Consider the following 24,656-nt stretch of genomic DNA (forward strand, 5'->3'; position numbering starts at 1 on the left):
CAGCAAATCCTTACCCTCTACCATTTTTCATAGCTCAATATCATCACCTATTGTAAATATATATTTTAACCGTTATCAATCCATACTTGCATATTCTTGTAAAACTTTTTACCAATACCACTTATTTTCCATCCAACATCATTTTAACATTCCTTAATTTTACAGTATTTCTGCAAGTAGTCTTTAAATTTCTTCCAATCTTCTTCCACCAACTCTTCTCCCTGGTCACGGATTCTGCCAGTCATTTCTGCCAGTTCCATATAGTCCATCACCTTCATCTGCCATTCTTCCAGGGTGGGTAAATCTTGTGTCTTCCAATACTTGCAATGAGTATTCTTCCTGCTGTTGTTGCATACATAAAAAAAGTTCTGTCCTTCTTTGGCACCAATTGGCCGACAATGCCCAAGAGGAAGGCCTCTGGTTTCTTCAGAAAGGTATATTTAAATACCTTTTTAAATTCATTGTATATCATTTCCCAGAAGGCCTTAATCTTTGGGCATGTCCACCAAAGGTGAAAGAATGTACCTTCAGTTTCTTCACATTTCCAACATTTATTATCGGGCAAGTGATAGATTTTTGCGAGCTTGACTGGTGTCATGTACCACCTGTATACCATTTTCATAATATTCTCTCTTAAAGCATTACATGCCGTAAATTTCATACCTGTGTTCCACAACTGTTCCCAGTCAGCAAACATAATATTATGTCCAACATCCTGTGCCCATTTAATCATAGCAGATTTAACCGTTTCATCTTGAGTATTCCATTTTAACAGCAAGTTATACATTCTTGAAAGTATCTTAGTTTTGGGATCTAACAGTTCTGTTTCCAACTTTGATTTTTCCACCTGGAAGCCAATTTTTTTGTCCAAATTATATACCTCTCTTATTTGATAATAGTGAAGCCAATCTCGCACTCTATCTTTTAATTTCTCAAAACTCTGCAATTTCAATTTATCTCCTTCTTGCTCCAAAATCTCCCAATATTTTGGCCACTTGGCCTCCATATTGAGCCTTTTTTGAGCTTTTGCCTCCATTGGTGACAACCACCTTGGGGTTTTATTTTCAAGTAAGTCTTTATATCGTATTCAGACATTAAACCATTAATACCGAATGTTCTAACACACCTTCAAATCAGTAGTGTCTGTTTTCTCCCAATAAGAGGAGCAACTGCCACAGTCCTATAAAAAGAGTACTGAAAACTGGAATTAAATCATTTAATGGAGCCTTCACTAACTGCAGAACTTGCCCAAACTCACAAACATCGACTACATTTCCCAGCACGCACTTCGCTAAGCAGTTCGGAGTGCAGGACATCAAAAAGTGGAATGCGATCTAAAAAAATAAATAAATCCATTTTCTAGGATGCCTCCGCCGAACCATAAGTAGCACAAAGCGCTTTGGCTGCCTAAGATCGGACTTCATTTCCCAGCATGCCCACGGAATGAAGGATGGAAACGGGGGAAGTGATTCCCCTCCACCACCACCAGAAAACTACGTTTCCCAGCGTGCTGAGGGTTGTCGAGTGTGTGACGTCGCTCCGTCTGTCAGAGTTGGATTTTCGCGCGAAAAAAAATAGAAAGGTTTGCAAAGCGGCAGAGAGAGAGAGAGACAGCGATATCGACGTTGCAGAGGCTCGTGCAGGTAACTGTCGCGTGCAGGCCGCTGAAGGAACCTTCGCAACGAGGGGGGAGGGGCGGGGTAAAGTTTTGGCGGGAATTCACTGGGCAGCGCGAGACAGAGAGTGGGGCCCCCCCTTTCGCGAGGGGGGAATGGCGGGAATGTGGCAACCCCTCCCCCCACCCCAGTTCTCCAAGGAGGCGCCCCCTCACCTGCCCCTTTTTTCTTCTTACTCTTCTTCCCAGGGACCCAAGAGGCCGTCGGGTATTATTCTCTTTGGCTCCCATCACCCCCACCATCACCTCCGTTGGAGGTGGCTGCTGAGGGGGGCGGCCTATACCTTTCACCTCCTCTGCTCCTCTCAGTGAATTGGGTTCTTTAAACGAAAAACGGTTTATTCGTTCGTTGTTTGTCTCATTCGCCGTTATGAGGGCGGCGTTTTTCTATCTCTCCCCTCCCCCCCCCCGCACGCCTTTCTTCAACAGAAGATGAGGCGACGTTTGTTCATACAAAATGAAGGGGCTCAGGCAGAGATACTATCGTGCCAACAAGGGCCAACCAGCCTGTTCATGGTGAAAGAAACAAATCCTGCCACATCCAGAGTTCTGTTTCTTGGTCATTTAAAATGTGGCAGGACACGAGAAACTAGATAAAACTGTGGGGCACGTGAGACGCCTGTTTGGGTGCTGAGGTTCCTGCGCTTTCAAAAGTTAGGAAGGAGAGGAAAGCCTCTCTTGCTGAAGTTTCTCCTTTTCCACAACTTTTAAAGGCACAGGGACCCTGTCCCTGCTTTCTATCAGGCAGCATATGTAGCAGCTACAAGGAGTTTTGCCTACTGTGTTTTTTGTAAGTCGATTAATCTTAAGAGGTCTAGCATTTCTCTGCTATGCAGCTGAAGCACAAGGATGTTCCTCTGGACCCTGAAAAAGACATGGCACCAGATAATGTAGCTTCTCCGCTGTCCCTTTTGCTTCACAGATCTTTCCTTTTTTTAGGTTACATGCTCTTGGCTGTGTAGTGCCACAGAAAGTGTTTCAACATAATTTCTTTTTTAAAAGAAAGCCTTATCAATTTCACACACATATCTTCAGCAGCTGCCATCCCCTTCTATCCTGTCCTGTGGCACACAGTACTACGAGGGATTTACAGGAGGACTGCACACACACATACAAAATTGTAGTTGGGGTGTTTTATGCACAGTTGAGTAAAACAGTTCTAATCCATGTTAGTGACGGGGGATATAAAATCGTTAGCTAGTACAGTAGTCGTTCTTGATTAGTTCACTATATACATGTATGATTACGTGTAGAAGGGTGCACAAGTTAGCTGCATTCCCCCCCCCTTTCCTATTTAAATTCATTTTAGTCTCAAGGACTACTGGGGCCAAGTGACCCTTCAGGAAGTGTTCTCCTTCTTTTTCCTAAGGTGCCTTTGTCAGTCCCTCGCCAACTCCATCCTCTCTTTTTTTGTACCTAGTGAAAGGGTTGTGGAGGCTCACAGCACTGTCTCTCAGCTGACAAAGTTTGGTGCATCCTAGGAGGGAACTGGAACTGGAACTGTAACTGTGGAGACACTTGTGTCTTGTGAACCAGACAGCTGTGTCTCATAAGACTAGCTATTCATACTATGCTTTTGGGTTTCCTCCACAGTACAAGTATGTATATGTGAATGTTTGAGGTGTCGTGTATACTCCGTAGCATGCTCCCATATATATATATATATATATATATATATATTCATTTCTAATTGTCATATCACAATGACTTGGAATGGATATCAACACTTAAAGCAAGATCATGAAAAATATAAAGTACTGCATCTTGAGATGGATTAATATTTATATTTTATTTGTCTGAACTTTAAAATCAACCCAGATGAGGTCTTGCCATACTTCTGGGAGTAGCTCAGGCTCCAACTAATGCATGACTTGTTTGTTCATCTGCTTCCTCTTTTCATTTTTATCAGCTATAGCCCATGAGAGGATAGAATCTAACAACCTGTTCCATGAACCCCACTTGTGCTCTCTTTGCCTTGTGGAAGAGGCCAGCTGAGTTGTTATTCTGACAGCAGGTTCAGTACTACCCTTATGCAAATCTGCACAATGCAAAGCACTATAAGGTAAGCATCACTTTGGAATGTGGGAATGAGGAGAACTTCCCCCCCCCAAATGTTCAAACATAGAAATTGGCAACTTGGTGAAATGTTTCCTTGTCAAATATTTTTTGCTGGGCTGAACAGTGTGATCGTTCTTTAGAGCAGGTATTGTCAGCCTTTTCACACCCAATACCCGCTTTTAACCCAGACATGCATTTGGGGACCCATTTCTTAATCTTTTACCATACATTTGCACGTTGGTAGTTTTCCTGTAGCAACCCACCTTGGATCAGGCCACAACCCACTGGTGGGTTCCAACCCACCAGTACTGTGTGCATGGTTCTCATTCTCCCTATTTTTATCCTCACAACAACCCTGTGTGGTAGGTCAAGCTGAGAGAGACTAGTTGGCCCAAGGTCACTTAGCAAGTTTCATGACTGCATGGGAGGACTTGAACCCTGCTCTCCTAGTTCCTAGTCTGCCACTCTAACCACTCCACCACCACTGACTTGCCATGTATCATCATGCGTACTATATCTGCCTAAGATACCCATGTAATAATATGTGACTCTATTGGGTATTGGGGGGAGCTATTGGCTTTTTGAACAGCCAGAAGTACTGATAACCTCAGTCCTGTTGTTGAAAGAAGTGGGTGAACTCTGCCGCCAGGAGTAGAGGAAGATAACAGACATAACCATATTTACTTGTATCTGGGCAGATCATTCTTCCAGCCCCTGGCACAAACAAAGCCTGGAAAAGAAGCAGCAGAGAAGAAGCACCTGGAAGAGGAGCCTGCCCCCAAAAGGTAAGTCACATTGGGGTATGCACTGGTATATGGACAAAACTGTACACTACTCCCCTTTTTAATGCAGTTTGAAACAATCAGGATGCAAAATTTTCACAGAATACCAGATTCCACACATGCACAATAAAATCTGCTGAAGACCAGTGCTTTTAAGTAAGAGCCTTTTGGTTTTACTCTTACAATGCAGTGCTACTTTGGTTCTCAAACTTAATCCATTCCAGAAATCTGTTCCAAAACCAAAGCATTCCAAAACCAAGGTGTGCTTTCCCATAGAAAGTAATACAAAACAGATCAATCCGTTCCAGACTTTTAAAAACAACCTCTAAAACAGCAATTTAACATGAATTTTACTATCTAACGAGACCATTGATCCATAAAATAAAAGCAATAATCAATATACTGTACTATAAAATAAATAAGACAGTATTGTAGTTGATAAAAATAAAAATTACTTTTTTTCTTACCTGCACTGATGATAGTCATTGTTTGGATGGGGGACTTTTATCCATTTCCGCAGTCACACAATCCATCAGTAGCTGAACTGGGTTCCACACAGTCACAAAAACAAGTGAACTGAAAAAGCCTCAAAAACAAAAATGCAAAATAAATAGCAAAAACAAAAGCGCCAAACTTAATCTATTTCGGAAGTCCATTTGACTTCTGAAATGTTCAAAAACTAAGGCACATCTTCTGATTAGTGCAGGTGCCCTGGAAACAATAGCCGACAGCTGGGTTTTCGGTGTTTAAGAACCAAGGCGTTTGAGAACCAAGGTACCACTGTATTTTCTCAAAATATTTAAAATGCATTTAATGATATTAGATAAATACACGTGAAGAAGTACAAATTAGGAACAGTGTTAATGTAAAACAATTTTATACTTCCAAGCAGCACTTTTCAATTCTACCACGTTTCTCTCTCAGAAGTAAAGAAGCTTTAATTGCTGCTATTACATTTATATCCCACTTTTTAAGATAACAGATTTCTTGTTGAAGCTAAAAATGAAATTTAAAGGAAAACCAAAAATACTGTTCAGCAATCCAATATGGTCATTATCTGTCTAAATATGAAATATATTTTTATTGGTTTGCTATTTTAATTTTTGTTATAATTATGTCATGGGTTGTGTTATGTTATTATAGAGCGGGAGCATTTATCATTCCAACACTGAAAAGAGTTGACCCTCTTAGAAGGTTGGTAAGGAACTGTATCATGTGATGGACAAGAGCATTCCAAAGCAGTTAGAATCGGTTAGGAGAAAGCTGCAATCCAATAAACTCTTGCCTATCCATAGGGCTTAATTCTGAGTAGAGAAGTGTAGTCCAAGTAGCATGAAATAAAACAGGAGAATATGGAAAGAGAGACTTCACAGGTGTTTTAGTGTCAGGATTTAATGTAACTATTAACATGAACAAGTTTGTTTGTTCTTTTATTTACTGTTTGCTTTTTCACTTTTTATGTACAACTTCCTTGACATTGATATAAGAATCAGAGACCCAGGGTGTACATTTTGATTTAATTATGTTTCAAATATTAATGGCATCTAATGCTTAGAAAGATAGAATGCATCACTGAATAGTTTTTATGTGTGGTTCCTGTGTGCCTATATTTTATAACCCCTGTGCTCTCTAGGCCATAAACAAAAAACCCTATCTAACCTTGAAAGTTGCACAAATGGTTATGTTGTTCTAGTTAACATCAGAGTGTAAATCCAAACATCTCAATGAAGCTTCCTGAAATGTCCCAGGGACAAGGGAAGTGAGATAGGAACTGGAATGTAAACAACCCTTCTAAAGGCCTGGTTGCCAAGGAAATGGTGATAGAAATGCATCATTTGAGACCAAATAGCCAGGACACTCTTGGGCTATCTCAAGGTGTTTGCAGGGGTGAATATATAGAACCATATATGTTTTACTTGTCGTGTAACCTTTCTTGATGTATGTAGAAGGATGTTTATGTTTTGAGAATGCTTAGGTGTTTTATGACTCTTTGTGTGCTGTGCCTATAAAACCCTTGTTTTAATTCTTCTCATGGCAGACCTTCTTAAGTGGTGGTTTGACTAGAATAGCCACATTCATTTGGTCCTTTTGCAATAGTATCTAATAAACTCCAAGTCCCTAACTGGATCTGCTGAATCTTGCTGTAATTCTCTTGGTTCCGTGTTTTATTTAAAAGTTGTCCCCTCACCTGGGTAACGAACAAGTGGTGTAGAAGTAAATTCTTGCCACACCATCAATTCTTTTTTCCTCTTCACAATGTGCCTGAAGTGTAATTGCTACCTAAACCTCTCTGCTAGAACTTTTGCTCCTGCTCTTTGCTGATGGCACATAAACTAGAATGGATTTTGGAATGAATCCAGCTCAAAGAGTCCACATTAGGGATGGATGATTGGCTTGTGCATACATGGGAGAGCCTGTATGGTATAGAGGTTAGAGTTTTGGATTAGGACTGTAGAGATCCAAATTCAGATGCCCATTCAGCAATAAAGGTCACTTCATTAATTTGGGCCAGTAATTATCTCTCAGCCTAACCTACCTTATATGGCTGTTGTGAGTATAAAATGATTGAGGAAGACTATGTTTGCCAACTTGAGGTCTTTGGAGGAAAGTTGGGGTTAATAATAATAGGTCCAGTTGTTCTGTTGCTAAGCAATCTGTCTCTTTTCAGGAAACCTGTAGATTCCGAACCACAGGTAAATGGTACAACACACCATGCAAATTCCCCAGTGAATACTGCAGCCCCAAAAACCACCTCCATTATTAAAAGTGAAGAGGATTCTGGGAAACCAAAACAAAAGGATACAGAGGCAGATAATAACAAGCAGGTAGGCCCCCTTTCTGACATGCCCTGATCTTCGAATAACTATTCATGCAGAAATCAATCCATCTCTGAAAACTGTAGTTCAGGTCTTGCAGCCCTGGTCTTTTGGGTGTAATTTCAGTTTCCAGCAACTTAGTGTATTTAGGGTGCCCTGGTTCATCACTATGTATAAAGACTGCTACATCCCCCTTTCACCCTCAAAACCGCATCCTTTGTAGTGCCTCTTTCATTTCAACATTAAATTGATTCTCAGGTAGTTTTCTTGTCCTGCCCAGCTCCAAGAATGCAACACTTTTATTTGGAGTTATTTCTTCTGCCGACACCTTTTTACTGTGCAGTTCTGCCTTTTTAGGTTTCTGACTGTGTTCCTGAGCAAAAGATTCCTGCGCAGAGCACCTCACAAAGCACCAGCCCAGCTACCTCTAATTCGCCCTCACCCACCTACATTCCCCGGCGCAGAACAGGTAGGTACCCAGCCATTTGGTCTTCAAGAGCATCCATAAAATCGTAGGTTTTTTCTTCTTCTGTACATGATAGTATAATTGAATATTGACCTGGCTCTTACCTTACAACTTTCACCTCTCTGCTATAAGACTTCTTTAGTGGCATTTCTTTTGAAATTATTCTTTAAACACATAAGAAAGTAAGTTTCTTTGAAGTTAGAGAGGTTTAGTTCTAAGTAAGCATGCACTGTTTAGAATATGGGCTTATTGATCAGTGCCACTTCTAGTTCTTTTAGCTACTTGGAAAGACTATTACATACATGCACATCACATATTTAAATTCCCTAATTTCCCCTGTGTTACACATTTGAAAAATTAAGATGGCAAGGATGGATGGACCCACAACTTGCAATAAAATAGTTTTTCTGATGCAGCAGAACAGGTTGAAATCACAAATGTGTTGAAAATTCTCTTGCACACTTTAAAGTAATAGAATGGCTTTATCACCAGGCTGTTTCCTCTTAACTGGAGAAATTTGGCTCTGAACAGAAGGGCAACTTGCAGTTTGAGATACACATAGGGGATTCATTAGATTCCAGAGCCTGGGGAAGTAGTTTTCAATCATAGCAATCCTAGAAAAATGCAAAGAATTTTCAAATAGTGAATGCAGGCAAAGAAAAACTGGAACTAAGGCTTCCAACATGGTGTTCTCTAAGGCTTCCCTTAAAATATTTCACTTCCCTTTCAGCAGCCTACCATCTTAACCCTTTTGGGAAAATTCCCTCAGGCTAATACATCAGTGTGTGGTATTATGGCTAGACAAGTGCAGAGACAGAACCCATAGGACCTGAACATCATTAATGTCTGTGAATGTGACATTCCATTGTTGCACCCATAACCTAGGTTTAAGGTGACATTTAGCTCCTAGCTTTCATATCTCAGTTTGGCTGAGGGGCTAGTGAGGTGACAACTAACTCTTACTTTAGTTTGTACCAACAATAAATTATCTTAATTGTTAAGAAAATTGTAGTGCCAATTTGTCCATCAGCAAGACTTATCTCTGCCTTCAGCACGCAAGCAGCTCCCTAAACGTAAAGCAGAGGAAGAAGTCAGTAACCATGATAGCATCCAGCAGGAACATTGTACCAAAAGATGGAAAGGAGATAATGAGGATGGAGAGGGTGAGTACTTTCTGATGCCTGGTTGCAAGGCTGAAGAAAGGTACAAGATGATATCCAGGTATCCAGACTGAACCTTCTTTGAATTCTGTTAGATCTTGTCTTCTCCTTCTTGTGTAGGCACAGAAGGGGAGCCAGATGAGGAGTCCAACAAGACAGAAGAAATGAAATATGATAATTCAGAAGTGGTGCAGGTAAAAATTGAGCAAGATGCAGAGGAAGAGACAACACCAGCACCCCCTAAGCCATCCAACAACCCCATCTCTAATTTTTTTGGTGAGCATATGGTAGATGCAAATATTCATGCTCAAATGATAGTACTTCTATTAGATCCCCACTGAGAATGTTGTGTGGGAATGTATCCTTCTTGTGTAGGCACAAAAGGGGAGCCAGATGAGGGGTCCATCAAGACAGAAGAAATGAAAGATGATAATTCAGAAGTGGTGCAGGTAAAAATTGAGCAAGATGCAGATGAAGAGACAACACCAGCACCCCCTAAGCTATCCAGCAAGCCCATCTCTAATTTTTTTGGTGAGCATATGGTAGATGCAACTATTCATGCTCAAATGATACTACTTCTATTAGATCCCCACTGAGAATGTTGTGTGGGAATGTATCCATGGCCCCATTTAGAAACCACTATATGATGAGAGTTTTGGATTCTTGAAAATATATGGTTTTTTAAAAAAAATTAGTCAGAATGGTTGTGAAAGGAAATTTGAAAGGGATTGGCAAAGAACTGTGTGGAAAAAAGAATACCTTCTACACCAGTACTGTGCTGCATAACATCGGAGATAACAGATGCCAGGAGGTTTGTGGGTCTCCCTCTCAAGACTGTTTGGAAACTTCAGCTGGTGCAGAATTCAGTGGCCAGGTTGCTCACTGGGGCAAGATGGCTTGAGCATATAACACCAATCCTGGTTCGACTGCACTAGCTGCTATTAGCTTCTGGGCCTACTCAGGACCACAATACCTCAAGGTCCACCTCTCCCCATATGAACCAACCCAGACCCTGCACACTTCATCTGAGGCCATTCTTCATGTGCCTCCTCTGCAAGAAGTCCAGAGGTCAGCAACACAAGAACTGGCATTTTCTGCAGTGGCTCCTCGTTTGTGGAATGCTCTATCCAGTGAGGCTCACCTGGCCCTATTATTATATATCTTTAGGTGCCAGGCAAAAACTTCCCTTTATAACCAGGCCTTTTTCACTTTTAACTATTTGTGGTCTTTTAGAAGTGAGTGGGATGTTTTTAATGTATTCCTCTTTCATCTTGGTTTCAGTGTATCTATGTGGGGTTTATTGTCTGTTTGTTTGATTGGAAGTTGCTTTGGATTGCCCTAGGCAAGATAAAGCAACTGACAAATTTAATAGAATAAAAAAGGGAAAGGAAAAATAAGAAGTGATTCTGAAATCTCACTGTTGATAGTCCAAGAAGGGGCTAAGAGTCTGGCCTACTGCAGAATGCTTCCAAAGTCTTAGACTTGGTCCCAGTACCTCCCAAGGTTGTGGTAATTCTCATAGATTCATCAGTACTCCAAAATAGTTGTTCTGCCTATGGAGGGAAACTGCCACTTTTGTCTCATTTCTGCCTTATAGCCCCTCGGAAAGCCTCTATGAAGACAGAGAAAAAAGAAGTGCCGGTGATAGGAGGAATCATGCCTGCACCAAAGAGCCTTAATGGCCATGAATCCAATAGCAAAGCTGACTGGCAAGTGATCAGTGCCATTTGAGGCACTATATTTCTTTTGTGTTACCACCAGGTTAGGTGCATGCAGGAATTCATACAATTGCCAGCCACTCTGTATGGAAGCAAGCTAGTTTTTGCTCACTTGGGAGAGTTGATTGGAGGGAAAACCAAAGGTAATGGTAGCAGCACAGTAAGAGAGACTGTAAAGTGTTTTGTCCACAGAAAAAAACCACCATAGATGACAATAAATTCAAATATTTCTGTTTTGGACTGTATGGGAGCCCCACAATTGTACATGTTATGTTTGTTGTTTCTAACAACTGTAATCATGCTGATAAGAAGTTAGGGCTGGCAGACAGTGCCTTGACAAACTTTGAACTTTCTGTTTCACTGTTTGTATAGAGGAATTGGTCTATGTTTCTGCTCATTCCCAAGTAAGGAAACCCACCACAATCACCCTTCATTCTTACCCATCTTCTCTCCTGCATAAACTAGGCATACTTTGAGAAACTCCTTGTCCAATGAGACAGTTGAATTGATGGTTGTGGTCAGTGCTTTTTTCCCTAGAAAAATAGGTACAGTGGTACCTCGCAAGACGAAATTAATTCGTTCCGCGAGTTTTTTCTTCTTGCGAGTTTTTTGTCTTGTGAAGCACGGTTTCCCATAGGAATGCATTGAAAATCAATCAATGCGTTCCTATGGAAACCGCCTTCAGACCAGGTCCGGGGACAGTCTGTCCCCCAACCTCTTCTGAAGGCTAGGGGGGGGGACAAGGGCTTTTCTTCCCACCGCCAGCCTTCAGAAGGCTGTTCTGAAGGCTGGCGGTGGGAAGAAAAGCCCTTCTCCCCACCTCCCGCCCCGCAAGCTCCGGGGACAGGAGGGCTGTCCCGGGGCGATTTTAAAATGCTGGCGGGCGGCAGCGAAGGCTTCGCTGCCGCCCGCCAGCATTTTAAGATCGCCCGGGACAGCGGAGAAGTCTCCGCTGTCCCGGGAAGGCAGGCGGTCGGGAGCAAAGACTTTTGCCCCCCGCCGGCCTTCAGAAGAGGTCCAGGACCTCTTCTGAAGGCCGGCGGTGGGCGAAAGTCTTTGCTCCCGACCGCCAGCATTTTAAAAGAGGTCCCCGGAGATTTCCCTATGGGCTTTCTTCTTGCGAAGCAAGCCCATAGGGAAATTCGTCTGGCGAAGCACCTCGAAAAATGGAAAACTCTTTCTTCTTGCGAGTTTTCCGTCTTGTGAGGCATTCGTCTTGCGAGGTACCACTGTACTGGTACTCACCATGAAGCTGTTAATGTGTACCCTTGAGTACTCCCTGAAAAAAAAGCACTGATTGTGGTCATTATTGGCCCCTTCATTCACTTGATGAGTTGCTAATTTTACTTAGTTGTCTTCTCTGTTCCTTCTCACATTTGTGAAGGCTATCCCTAGAGCTTTGATTAGCTTAGTACTGATTATAAGAAAAAGCTAGTAACTCCAATCCCAGACTGGGTAAAGAATGCCTGGGGAAATAATATGTGTTGACCTAGGTCTTGGCTGGCTTTGTGGGAAGAGTTGGGGTTGTTAATATTTCTCAAGGTGCCATTGAATTCCACACCCTCAAGTATCTAGTCACATGTGGGGTCTAAAATGGTTTTGACTATATTATTTTTATCTTTTTCTAACTAATGTGTATTTAGTAATGCTAGAAAGTTTCAGCTCTTGTCAGTGCTAGTTTGTTTAAATAAGATTACCAATTACCAACTCTGAACCATTTTGGATCCTATCAGTCTGTCTTTACGAGAGATCTATAAATAACCACTTGCTTGTGCTGAGCCAGAAATTAGCATCAGAAGATGGAGAATTCTTGTAAACAAAGTAACAGTGGATTATGCATGTGCAGGTGAACTAATTTATTTTAAGAGAAAAAGGTTAATGGTTTGAAACCTTTGTGGACTTATTTGCTAAGTTGCCTGAACACATACATGACGGTCACAGTCAAACTGCATGCCTATTTCCTACTTTTATAGTTCTGCCAAGCCATCTCTTACACTTGAGCCTACAAATTACAACCCAATGAAGGGAAATTATCATCCTATAAATGATGCTTGTTGGGGCCCTGGCCAGAGGTAAGTGCTGCTAGGGTGGGGGCCTTTTTTGTGTGACAGAAGGCTGTTAGTTGCAACCCTTGTTTCCATAGTCTACCTTCATACACCCCTTATAATCCAAGAACTAGAGAGCATAGTTAACAAGTGGCTAACCTGTGACCCCCAGATGTTGTTGGACTCCCAACTCCCATCAGGCAGCATGGCCTATAGTCAGGGAAGATGGCAGGCCAGCAACATCAGGAAGGCTAAAGATTAGCCATCCTGTTTGGATAGTCTGTTTTCATGTTGGCCACATTCATGCTTGACCATAGAATCATAGTGCTGAAAATTACTGCATTGATCATCTAATCCAATTCCTGCCCTGAGGTCAGAATCTAAACGGTCCAAAAAAGCACTCTTGTCATTGGTTTGTCGCTCCATGTTTGCTTTGGTTGGAGGGGAAAAGTGGCTTTCTTCTATGGTGTATCTTGGCTTACTTGTTTCAGTCAATGCAGAAGGTGGATGGACTTCTTGGTATGACTTAAGACTTTTTAATACTCACATTCTATGACCACAGCCCTTGCCAGGCGATGTAAAAGGTACAAGAAAGCAGCAACTGACTCTGTTGCCTGATCCTTATTTAGCTACATGGCTCTGAACCAGTGTCATGTCCTCATTCCTCTGACAGGGTACCATACCTGGCAGTAGCTCGTACCTTTGAGAAGATTGAGGAGGAATCTGCCCGGTAAGGTCACTTTCTAGAATTCATGGAATGAATGGGGGTAGCATTTTATCTGACCACAAGCTGTTCTAATACGCTTCTGATCTATGTTGCCAGGTTGAAAATTATAGAGACCCTGAGCAATCTTTTCCGCTCTGTGATTGCTCTGTCTCCAGAAGACTTGCTGCCCTGTGTCTACCTCTGTCTCAACCGGTTAGGCCCAGCATATGAGGGCCTAGAGTTGGGCATTGGTAAAACCATCCTCATGAAAGCTTTGGCTCAGGCCACAGGTGAGTTTGCCCAGTTACAGTTACTGCTAATCTCCAGGCATTCAGCACCAATGTAATAATGGCTGCCTCTGTCCTTATCTAAATGATGAGATTGTCAGGAATTCATAAGAAATTGGCGATTGAGCTAGACCATGGTGTTCATGATCATTGTGGTCCTTCCTTCCTTCTGTAGGTCGTAATTTGGACCAGATCAAGGCAGAAGCAGCAGAAAAGGGAGACCTAGGTTTGGTTGCTGAGAGTAGCCGCACTACACAGGGTACCATGTTTGCCCCACCCAAGCTTGATGCTGCTTCTGTCTTTGGCAAACTTCAGGCCATTGGGCGCATGACAGGAAGCTCTGTAAGTAATGGATGATTGGGCACGGATGGTCAGGGACAGGAGTCAAGAGAAAGCATTGGGTTATCTGGGGAAGGGGCAAGATTGAGGTCAGGTTAAGCCTAAAGCAGAGACTTAGAACCTCCAGCACATGGGTCTAATTTGGCCTGCTAGCCCCTTTTTGTCAAGCCACACTCATCTGTGGAGCATGTAAAGACCTGGCTTAGCCAAAGGAGGTTTGCTATGGTTTGTGCAACAGGCTTTGCAAGACCTGACCACCAGTGAAACACTTTGAAAGGAGCTTTGCAACCAGTGCACTTGCCTGCACAGTTGGATTTGAAACTGCAGGCAAAAAAGATCATATGATGTTATAACACCAGACGATTGACAGGTGGACCATCCTTCCCACCTACCAAATTTGTCTTACACAGTGGAGAGATATAATTCTGGCCCACCATCCAAATCTAGTTCACCACCCCCAAAGCGTTTCTCCTCTAATGTGCATTTGGTACAACATATCTGATGTGATATTTTCCAAGAAAGCACAGATAATGCTGTGCTAAAGGAGTATACATGTGTGGTACGAGGGCTCTCATATAGTACAAGGATTCTAAAGCAGAGGGTTTTTCTCTGTACTTTTAGATTGGGCTGCTCTTTTACTACAAATCATACAAAGGATAGGCTGCAGAGTCCCCAAGGGAACATAGCTATAAGCTAATATCTGGGAGGGGTGTTGTAAAAGCATTAACTTGAACACAATTTTTGTGAGCTTGCTATCTTCATTCATTCATTCATTCATTTAAAAGCATTTCTAAGCTACTTAATATTTAAAAATCTGTAAGCAGTATACAAAAATGGCATAAAAACAATTAAAAGCAGTAAAACAGCATTATAAAAAGAGGATCAGTTAAACACAGGAATTCAGAAACATCAGGGGTCATTCTTTCAGGTCAGTGAAAGCTGGGCAAAAATATATGTCTTCACATGATGTCTGAAGCAACCAAGATATATGCTTCATGTATGGCAGATGAATGGGGATTCCACTGTATTTCATTATATAACACTAAAAAGAGTTCCTGAAGTATGTGCCAGCTTGCCTTTCCCTCCAGGTGCATCTCAACATTAACTCCCATTTGTGCTCCTTTCAGTCAATGAACAAGAAGATTGACATTATCAAGACTTTGTTTGTTGCTTGTCGCTATTCAGAGGCTCGCTACGTTGCTCGGTGAGTGAGATAGATCTTCCTCTAGTGTGCCTCCTCTCATATCCTCACTTTAGCACCTCCATACTGCACCCCTGTAACATTCTGTTCCCTAAAACTATACTGTAAGTTATTTCTCCCACTCCTATCTTACCCGTTGGTTTATTGTTGCCACACACCACCCTATTTCTCAGTCCCCACTCCTAATAACCCTGCTTCCAACAAGCACAGACCCATTCACACACAGAGTTCTCCTAGAGCCTTCAATTCCAGCCTTGTAATGTTACAATTGGGTTTTTTTCTTGTATCACAGGTCACTAGAAGGAAAACTGAGGATTGGGTTAGCAGAGCAGTCTGTCCTGTCTGCTCTGGCCCAGGCAGCATCACTCACTCCTCCAGGACAAAGTGAGTTCAGGATACAGTACAGCAGTGAGGGTTGGAGCTGTGTTGTGTTGCAGCTGGGAATAGTTAGTGTCCAGTGTCAAGCAGTTGGATGTTGCATGTAGGGAATTTGGTGCCATCCACAGGACAAGAGTAATGTGTATTTTGCAATTGGTCAGAATTAAATGCAAATAAATGGGTCTCTTATTTCCAAAGATGAGATTTTGTAAGTGTGTGGAATTTGAAGCTTTGAGTCATGGAGGAGAAGGAATAGGAGAAAGACAAAAAGTTGGGCTGTGGTAGCCATGAATGATACGGAACTTTGCAATATACCGTATTTTTCACTCTATAAGACGCACCAGACCACAAGACGCACCTAGTTTTTGGAGGAGGAAAACAAGAAAAAAATATTCTGAATCTCAGAAGCCAGAACAGCAAGAGGGATCTCTGCGCAGTGAAAGCAGCAATCCCTCTTGCTGTTCTGGCTTCTGGGATAGCTGCGCAGCCTGCATTTGCTCCATAAGACGCACACACATTTCCCCTTACTTTTTAGGAGGGAAAAAGTGAGTCTTATAGAGCAAAAAATACGGTATTTAAGCACGCTCTGCTTCCCTTTGTTTCTTGATCTGTTTCCAGATACTGTATATGTATAAAAACTTCCTTGTTATCTTGGAAGCTTAAGGGTTAGGAATTAAAATTGAAAACTGCGTTTAACAGATTCTGTATTTTTCATAGTGAAATCATAAACAAAGAGGCACATCCCAGCTACAGGGACCTTAGCAGTTTATATGTGAGCCACTGGGAATAGATATATTTCTTCCCTCTATAGAATTTCCCCCAGGAGTTTTGGATGCTTCAAAGGGCAAGTCTGCAGAAGTGCGCAAAAACTGGTTGGACGAGAGAGCATTGATTGTTAAACAGGCCTTCTGGTAAGTAACATTCTGCTTAATGTTCAGCCCCAATTGTTTTTCATCTGTCCCTAGTTCTCTGTCTTCAGAGGCTGAAATAGCTAAAGTTTCAAAGAGCAACGGGACCTCAAGGAATATCAGATATTTTTGCTCTCAGCCACGTGTATGTGGGCCTTTCCAGACTAAAATAAATAAGTGTATCCATTTTGGGATGATAAGAATAACCACGTGTCGTAAAATAGTAATCGTGGGCACTGTTAATCTGCTAGTTTGCATTTTATGTGTATACTCAGCCTACCCCACCCAACGCCTAAATGCACTCCTTGTTCTGGGGAGGGAAGGGGAGAGGGTTGCTCTTATTGTATTGTAATCAGATTGGAGTGCAAATTATCAAATTAGTAGTAAAATGTGGGTTTTTCTCACGTTAGCCTTTCTTTCCTACAACCTGGAGCCTGATAGAACTTTCTGCAAGAGCAAATAAATGCCAGAGAAGACATACATAGCCATAGGGAGTGCTGCATGAGTAGTGCTGGCTTCTGAATCAGCAGCCTAGGGCTGCAAGCAGTACTACTCTTTTGCAAGACCTTGGCTTGGAACCAAGGCCTTAGCAGAAATCTTAAGTCATTCTGGTTTACTTTGTTTTCAGTGAGCTGCCAAATTATGATACTATTGTGCCTGTCCTTCTGGAACATGGTGTGGAGAGTCTGCCTCATCACTGCAAGATCACACCAGGTACCTAGAACATTTGTCTTGTGGGTGGAAGGAAATTTAATGTATTGCCTTCAGCAGAGTGTTTACCTCTTTTCCAGAATTATTTATTCTACAAGGAGGAGGGAATCTTCAGATGGGTTGGTCCTCCCTCTCACACCAATATGCAGGGCTATTCAAATTAGCTGCAATACAAGGGAGAAAGTCCTCAGTTCTAGTCCTGCCACTGATCAGGGTTCTGGCTAGCTCCACCTTTTTTGCTGATTCTGCCTAGAATTTTTTTGCCCTTCTCTCAGTTTTCTTCTGAAAACTGTTAACCAGTGCAAAACAAAAAATTTCTAAAAAACATATGCTTTCATTTACAGAAACAAAATAAACCAGTCTCTAACCCTCTTGGTTGTGGGTGTATATTTTAAAACACAGATGTTGTCTATAACAACAGTAAGAAGTGACTCTGTCATGCATGACTTCATGTTTTGGAATCTCTTAAATTGGGAACTCCATACTTAAATTGGGAAGAATTAATAATAATAATAATAATAATAATAATAATAATAATAATAAATTTATTACTTATACCACGTCCATCCAGCTGGGTGTCCCCAGCCACTCTGGGTGGCTCCCAACAGATTAAAAACAGAATAAAACATCAAACATTAAAAGCTTCCCTAAATAGGGCTGCCTTCAGATGTCTTCTAAAAGTCAGATAATTGTTTATTTCCTTGACATCTGATGGGAGGGCGTTCCACAGGGTGGGCACCACCACCAAGAAGGCCCTCTGCCTGGTTCCCTGTAACCTCACATCTTTGAGTGAGGAAACCGCCAGAAGGCCCTCTGAGCTGGACCTCAGTGTCTGGGCAGAATAGTATACCTTTGGGTATACTGGGCTGAGGCTATATTAATAGGGGGGGAAATGTTGAGCTTCCCTTACCCCTTTCTTCTCCATCACCATCATATGTTTCCTGAATCCTGATCTTTTCCATACAGGGATCTCTGTCACTTTCCCTTCCAATGACTTGCTGATTAAACTGTTGTTGCAAATCTCAGCTTGTGTACTTTCCCCACAGGGATTCCACTGAAGCCCATGCTGGCTCACCCAACAAGGGGAATTGGGGAGATACTAAAGCGATTTGAAGAGGCAGCTTTCACCTGTGAATACAAATACGATGGGGAGCGAGCACAGGTAAGGGTGCTAAGGATGCGTGGTGTAAGACCAAAAAGGGGAATTCACCCCCATCCCTTTTCAATTTGTAGCTCAAGCTCAACTGTTTCCTTTCTCACAGATACACATCCTGGAGAATGGAGAAGTGCACGTCTATAGCCGGAACCAAGAGAACAACACAACAAAGTACCCCGACATTGTCAGCCGTATCCCCAAGGTGCAGCAACATTTAGAAGTATGGGGTGAAGGGAGTGCATAACTAGGAGGGAACAGAATGTGATGGAGGCTTGCTAACACAGGGTCATCTCTATACCTACTGGGTCTCAAAAGGGAAGCTAAGCTAAATCCACTCCCTTGTTCAGGTAAAAAAGAGCACTGTGCAATCATGCATTTTGGATGCAGAAGCTGTGGCCTGGGATCCTGATTCCAAACAGATCCAGCCATTCCAGGTACTCACCACCCGCAAGCGCAAGGTAAGTGGCCTCTGCTGGATTGTTTTACAAAAATATTAATCAGGTATGGTGCACACCACAGTTATAATGAGGTGGATTATGTTTGGATTGGGGAAGGAGAGTATTGCATGTGGGAGTTGTGGCTTTGGGAATAAGAGTACCTTCCATGAATAAATTGTGCGGCATATGGAAAGAAGATTTCTCTTCTAGCATCTGTTAGTTGGGGTGTGCAAGAGACGTGAGGAAAAATAAAACCAATAAGCAGAAACATTTCAAAGAATTTTTCCTGTGAAAATGTGTACTTCCCCTTTTCTCTGACTGCACCTTTATTCTCCAGGATGTAGAGGCCACAGAGATCCGAGTGCAGGTTTGTGTGTATGCATTCGACATGCTCTTCCTTAATGGACAGGTAAGTGTATCCAGTATTACCTGGATCTTTGGTGCTTTCAGTCATTTGTTTTCCTGATGCCCTGCTTTCGGCCTTCCTCACCCCACTGGACTCCCTGTTCTGTATCTGCCTTTCAAAACGTGTAATTGTGCATCTTTCCAGTCTCTAGTCCGGAAACCCCTATCTGAGCGCCGGGCTTTGCTTCATGATTCCTTCAATGAAGTTGAAGGCCAGTTCCTGTTTGCAACCTCCATGGACACTAGTAACACTGATGAGATAGCAGATTTCCTGGAATGCTCCATCAAAGGTATTGTGGGGATAGTGGTGGCTCACTGTTCTCCTTGCCACTGTACTATTTCACATAAGAAGCTCTAGACTCCTGGTGAGCCCCCACAATGAGAGCCAGTGTGCAGTCATGGGTAGGAGACCCAGGTTTAATTCTGTGCTTAACACGAAGCTCACTGAGTGACCTTGAGCATGTCCCTCTTTCAGCCTAAACTATTTTATAGTATTGTGAGGATAATAGGGGGAACCATGTGGACAGCTTAAAGCTCCTTAACAAAAGGAGCAGGATAAATAAATGTGCCATAAAGGTTGGGATAATAAGGATGGTTTGTCTCCCTCAGATTCATGCGAGGGGCTAATGGTGAAAACACTGGAAGTGGATGCCACATACGAAATTGCAAAGAGATCTCACAACTGGCTGAAGGTGAGAACAGAATCCCAGTCCAGCTTGTAGTGCCACCTGGCAAAAGAAAGTCTGCTTTAACTCGACTGACCTGAGGCAGGAGTGAAGATCCTGCCCCCTTCCTTCCCCAAATTGGCTGTGCTCTTGTTGGAGGGAGGAGGGGATCTTATTTATTTTCCTCCTTGCTTCTTCATTTGAATAAAATGTCCTTATGGAATGCTGACAATGATATTATAAGCAAAAATTCATAAAAGCAACATTATATACCTCAAATTCAGAATAAAAATTTGCATCATTTGAAAGTTCCAGACAAAGATACAAGTTCAGCCCATATGCCTGAACAGACAAGTTGCTCAACTTAGTAACTCTGTTTTCCATACCAGCTTAAGAAAGATTATCTGGAAGGTGTTGGCGACACCTTGGACCTTGTGGTGATCGGTGCCTATCTGGGCAAGGGCAAACGTGCAGGCGTATATGGTTGTTTCCTCTTGGCTTGCTATGATGATGATAGCGAGGAGTTCCAGAGCATCTGCAAGGTAAGGCATCCCCAGGATTACCCAACTGTTAAGGACACTTGGCTTAGTGGTGCCCTGTTGCATCAAGTGCACCTGGCCCAAAACTTTAAAAAGTACTTTTGTTTGTTGCCATTTTATAAGTTAAAAGGCAGGAGGGTAGATGAAAGTAGTCTGAGAAGCAAACTGAGTGGGTCTTGCACTTCCCACATCATGTTCAGCGCATGGGTTTGCCAGCTCTGCAAGGCAACACTTCCCTAACAGCCATGTTTCCCCTCTACTCTCAGATCGGCTGTGGATTCACAGATTACGACCTAGAAGAATTCCACACCTCTCTCAAGGTAGGAGCTTTTTTCTGCTCTGACAAACTATCCTCCTGTATGTCCCTCCATGCTTGGATACAGAAGAAATTCTCATTCCCCCCACCCCCACCTTATCGCTTTACAAGGAATTTCTATTTATGTGGAGCTAGGAGTGGCAAAGAAGGGAGTCCATCCTCCTTGGATCTGGCCTTCTGCCCTAGTCAACTATTTCTTGATTTATAGGGGAGAAACGCCAGTGTTCTGGGTCCTATGCCTAGAGAGTCTTAGTGGGCATCCAACCCTCAGCTATAAGTAGAGCCCAGAGGAAGATTGTATCATGTTGTGACAGTGACGATTGTGCAAACTCCTCTGGACTAGTCCATACAAATACTACTTATTCTAGTCTCTATATTGCAGGACTATGTGATTCCACAGCCACGACCCTACTACCGCTGGGGTGGAACAGCTGAGCCTGACCACTGGCTAGAGGCTCAGCATGTCTGGGAGGTGAGGTGTGCTGACTTATCCATTTCTCCAGTCCACAAAGCAGCAGCTGGTTTGGTGAGTGATTGATGGGCCATTGGTGAGAGATTGTATGTATGATAATTCTACACTAAACCTCTCAAAACTATCCGTAGGACAGGCTTAGATGCATATACTTCACTTACCTGCTTTTTGTTCCTGAACTGTCCCACCCTGGAATAAATTTGTATGAAGGGCAGTACACACATACCTTGAGTTAGGAAACTATTTTTTGTTCACATTAATCATTCTGATTAGATACACAGTGGGTAATGAGTAGGATGTAACTATTCAGGAAATCTTTTTAATGCAAAGTTCTCTGAGAACATTAATTCAGCATGCTATATAAAGACACTCTTTAGGTTTTGTCACTGGAGAATCAAAAGACAACTAGGTGTAAATCATTGTGCCAAACTGAAAACGTGCTAGTGAAAAACCACAAAACTTTATTGTCCAAACACAGTCAAATGCTAACTAATTTTGACCACATACTCTTTTTTTTCAGAGATTATGTGTTAAATAGGAATTCCTCATGGGATTTTGAAGCAATTGTTAATATGTAACACATCTTATTTGAAAAACATTCTCTCTATATATATATGTTGTTGTTGTTTAGTCATGTCCGACCCTTTGTGACCCCATGGACCAGAGCACGCCAGGCACTCCTGTCTTCTACTGCCTCCCGCAGTTTGGTCAGGCTCATGTTTGTAGCTTCGAGAACACTGTCCAACCTGCACCCACAGAAGCACATTAGTTGTTCATTTGATTATAAACACACGTAGCAATTAACAGTAAATTCTGCACCATATATATATATATATATATATATATATAATTGCTTCTGTGGGTGCAGGTTAGAAAAAATAAATTTTGTAGAGAAGGTGGATGACACTTTGATCTGGCTGAAATCCATCACTTGCCTTTAATAATTTAAAGACAGGTAACGTTTCTTGGAAGATTACTTCATATTTAAGTGTGCTAACCTTGAAAGACCTTCAGCACCCTGTTTCTAGAAGCATCAATGCCAAAGTCACACATAAATTATTATTTCTGGCACATGCTCGGTGAATGTCCTGACATCCATCATAGTTAAACTCCTCTGGGCTCTTCTGCTTAGAACATACAATTACTGTTGAACAATATTTTGCAGCTATTTACAAAGTTGTACTATTTGTCCTATTGGTAACCATACTATGTAATTTGTGGCAAGTTATATTTTATCCATTCAAATCATGTGCTGCCAAAATTGTGGTATAGTTTGTATACTACTGCACAGTATTGTGGAGTGTGTAATGTTTTACATAGTTTTTCATGTTTTTAGAATTTTGTAAAACATGCAAGTTTATTATGGCCAGTGGCTTAACACTGGCAAACATTTTTTCAATGTTTCGTGAAATGTCTTGTCATTGGTGCTTCAGTATATCAGATCAGAAGAAGAAGAAGAGTTTGGATTTGATATCCCGCCTTTCACTCCCTTTAAGGAGTCTCAAAGCGGCTAACATTCTCCTTTCCCTTCCTCCCCCACAACAAACACTCTGTGAGGTGCGTGGGGCTGAGAGATTTCAGAGAAGTGTGACTAGCCCAAGGTCACCCAGCAGCTGCATGTGGAGGAGCGGAGACGCGAACCCGGTTCCCCAGATTATGAGACTACCGCTCTTAACCGCTACACCACACTGGCTCTCAGTCATATCAGTCATAATGTTGACTTTTAGATAGACGTTGCAATTGGTCTGAGCAAATTTTTCAGTTCTGTATTATTGGTGTATTTCATGTGTGTTCCTCCTCAGATTTTTTTTCTTCTGCAGTGTATACATATGCACGCAGACATGGATAGAAAGAGCCGCGCATATGCAGAAAAGCAGTGTCTAGATTGCTCCGAAGAGATCATGGCTTAGTTCTGGACAAGGAAAGAGTAGTCAGTGCTTCAAGTAATCTAGACACTAAAATTTGCCTCTTCAGAATTAAAATAAGTATCGCATCGCAAAAACTGTATTGCAGAAGGGCATACCCTATACTGTTTCTCTTCCCTTGCTATCCAAATCACCAAATTCTGAAATTGGCTAGAACTCCAGATAAAATACTTTGGGGGAAACTGCCTTGTACAAATGAGGCACTGAAACATCCAACCCTAAACTTCTGACCAGCAAATCTTTCCACTCCAGGTTGATGAAGAAAAGGGCATCTCCCTCCGCTTTCCCAGATTCGTACGCATCCGTGATGATAAGAAACCAGAGGAAGCCACTGCCAGTACTCAGGTACAGTGGCGGGAGGATACATATGTATGGGATTGTAGTCTATGGGTCTAATAGTCATTGTTTGCAGACTCTGCAGAGCCATCTTTTCCTTTTACTACTCTAGTATTTAATTTCTATAGACCAGGTAAGAAGCGGGTGAGGAGGGAGAAGGGATCATCTTCAGGTTTTCTTGACAGATCTGTGACATGCAAGAGATTGGCCTCGTTTTTCTTTGGAAACATATACAGTGGTACCTCGGGTTAAGAACTTAACCTGAAACTGTTCTTAACCTGAGGTACCACTTTAGCTAATGGGGCCTCCCGCTGCCGCCACGCGATTTCTGTTTTCATCCTGAAGCAAAGTTCTTAACCCGAGGTACTATTTCTGGGTTAGCGGAGTCTGTAACCTGAAGCGTCTGTAACCCAAGGTACCACTGTACAATTTAGGACATTAAGGAACCATCTCCCTCCAGAGATCTAAAGGTTTAGGAACACTGGGCAATATTCTAACACATTCCTTCAACACAAGGAATTCTGCTTGCACAATAGGACTTCCTCCCTCTCCTCCCCACTATGTGCCCCATGTCCTCCCCAGAGAATTAGGAGAACCCCCTGGAACTGAATTAGGGTTAATGTTCCATTGTGTAAACAGAAACCCTTGCACTGACAGAATGTTCTCCATAGTGCTACGTTGGATTCCACCCACTGGAACTGTAGATAAGGACTAGGTAGCAGTGTGCAGGGTAACTATGGTGAATGGCAATGGAAAATGGACAGCTTTCCATAATATTTCTCTGGCTGCAGGTGGCTGAGTTGTACCGGAAGCAGCAGCAGATTCTGAATCAGCAATCAGTGGAAAAAGGAGATGATGATTTCTACTAATCCTATTCATCTGATTGTGAAAGGGTTTTTGCTGAACCCCTCTTGGAGTCAAGGTAGAATCTTGGTGCCCTCTTCAGACTTTATCTAATGAATGTACCCCAACTCTGTGGAGCTGTGGTAAAGATACAATGAGGCATGTTCTGATAAGGCCCTGCTGCTTTCCCTGCGCTCGCCCAAATGCAGGCATATGTTGAGTTGATGATGGTCTGTTAATAAACCCTTGTATTTTTGGTAACTGCCTGTATCATTTGCTGTGCTATCTTGGGCTTTCACTCACATGACTCAT

General features: G+C 42.3%; 1 protein-coding gene across 6 annotated transcripts; it reads left to right on the top strand.

The window, feature by feature from the left end:
- The first annotated feature begins 1,520 nt into the window (after positions 1 to 1,520).
- On the top strand, positions 1,521 to 24,605 carry LIG1 (DNA ligase 1). Of its 6 annotated transcripts, none has more exons than XR_008327412.1 (28): positions 1,521 to 1,643; positions 3,585 to 3,737; positions 4,432 to 4,518; positions 7,184 to 7,340; positions 7,689 to 7,800; positions 8,850 to 8,960; positions 9,078 to 9,233; positions 9,333 to 9,488; positions 10,555 to 10,666; positions 12,649 to 12,747; positions 13,394 to 13,450; positions 13,544 to 13,716; positions 13,889 to 14,055; positions 15,180 to 15,256; positions 15,546 to 15,637; positions 16,443 to 16,542; positions 17,168 to 17,253; positions 18,297 to 18,412; positions 18,513 to 18,608; positions 18,754 to 18,864; positions 19,181 to 19,252; positions 19,394 to 19,538; positions 19,858 to 19,940; positions 20,303 to 20,455; positions 20,719 to 20,772; positions 21,151 to 21,294; positions 22,109 to 22,195; positions 23,418 to 23,512. XR_008327412.1 is itself a non-coding variant. In XM_053363887.1 (28 exons), exons 2-28 carry the CDS (start codon positions 3,706 to 3,708, stop codon positions 24,368 to 24,370), a joined length of 2,919 nt encoding a protein of 972 aa, XP_053219862.1. In that variant the 5' UTR covers positions 1,521 to 1,643; positions 3,585 to 3,705; the 3' UTR covers positions 24,371 to 24,605. The 6 variants fall into 6 exon arrangements, 5 of the variants coding, with proteins under 5 accessions (XP_053219862.1, XP_053219866.1, XP_053219863.1 ...); XM_053363887.1 differs by lacking the exon at positions 22,109 to 22,195 and adding an exon at positions 24,293 to 24,605 and having other exon boundaries at positions 23,418 to 23,510; XM_053363891.1 differs by lacking the exons at positions 9,333 to 9,488; positions 22,109 to 22,195 and adding an exon at positions 24,293 to 24,605 and having other exon boundaries at positions 23,418 to 23,510.
- The last annotated feature ends 51 nt before the right edge of the window (positions 24,606 to 24,656 follow it).

This window comes from Podarcis raffonei, chromosome 13, assembly GCF_027172205.1.
Source record: "Podarcis raffonei isolate rPodRaf1 chromosome 13, rPodRaf1.pri, whole genome shotgun sequence".
NCBI lineage: Eukaryota > Metazoa > Chordata > Lepidosauria > Squamata > Lacertidae > Podarcis > Podarcis raffonei.

Excerpts from the sequence above, each read along its gene's own strand:
- LIG1 (XM_053363887.1), top strand. The coding sequence starts at position 3,706 with ATGCAAATCTGCACAATGCAAAGCACTATAAG. Across the intron at positions 3,738-4,431 it reads ACAATGCAAAGCACTATAAG|ATCATTCTTCCAGCCCCTGG; the intron begins GTAAGCATCACT and ends GTATCTGGGCAG. Across the intron at positions 23,511-24,292 it reads AAGCCACTGCCAGTACTCAG|GTGGCTGAGTTGTACCGGAA; the intron begins GTACAGTGGCGG and ends CTCTGGCTGCAG.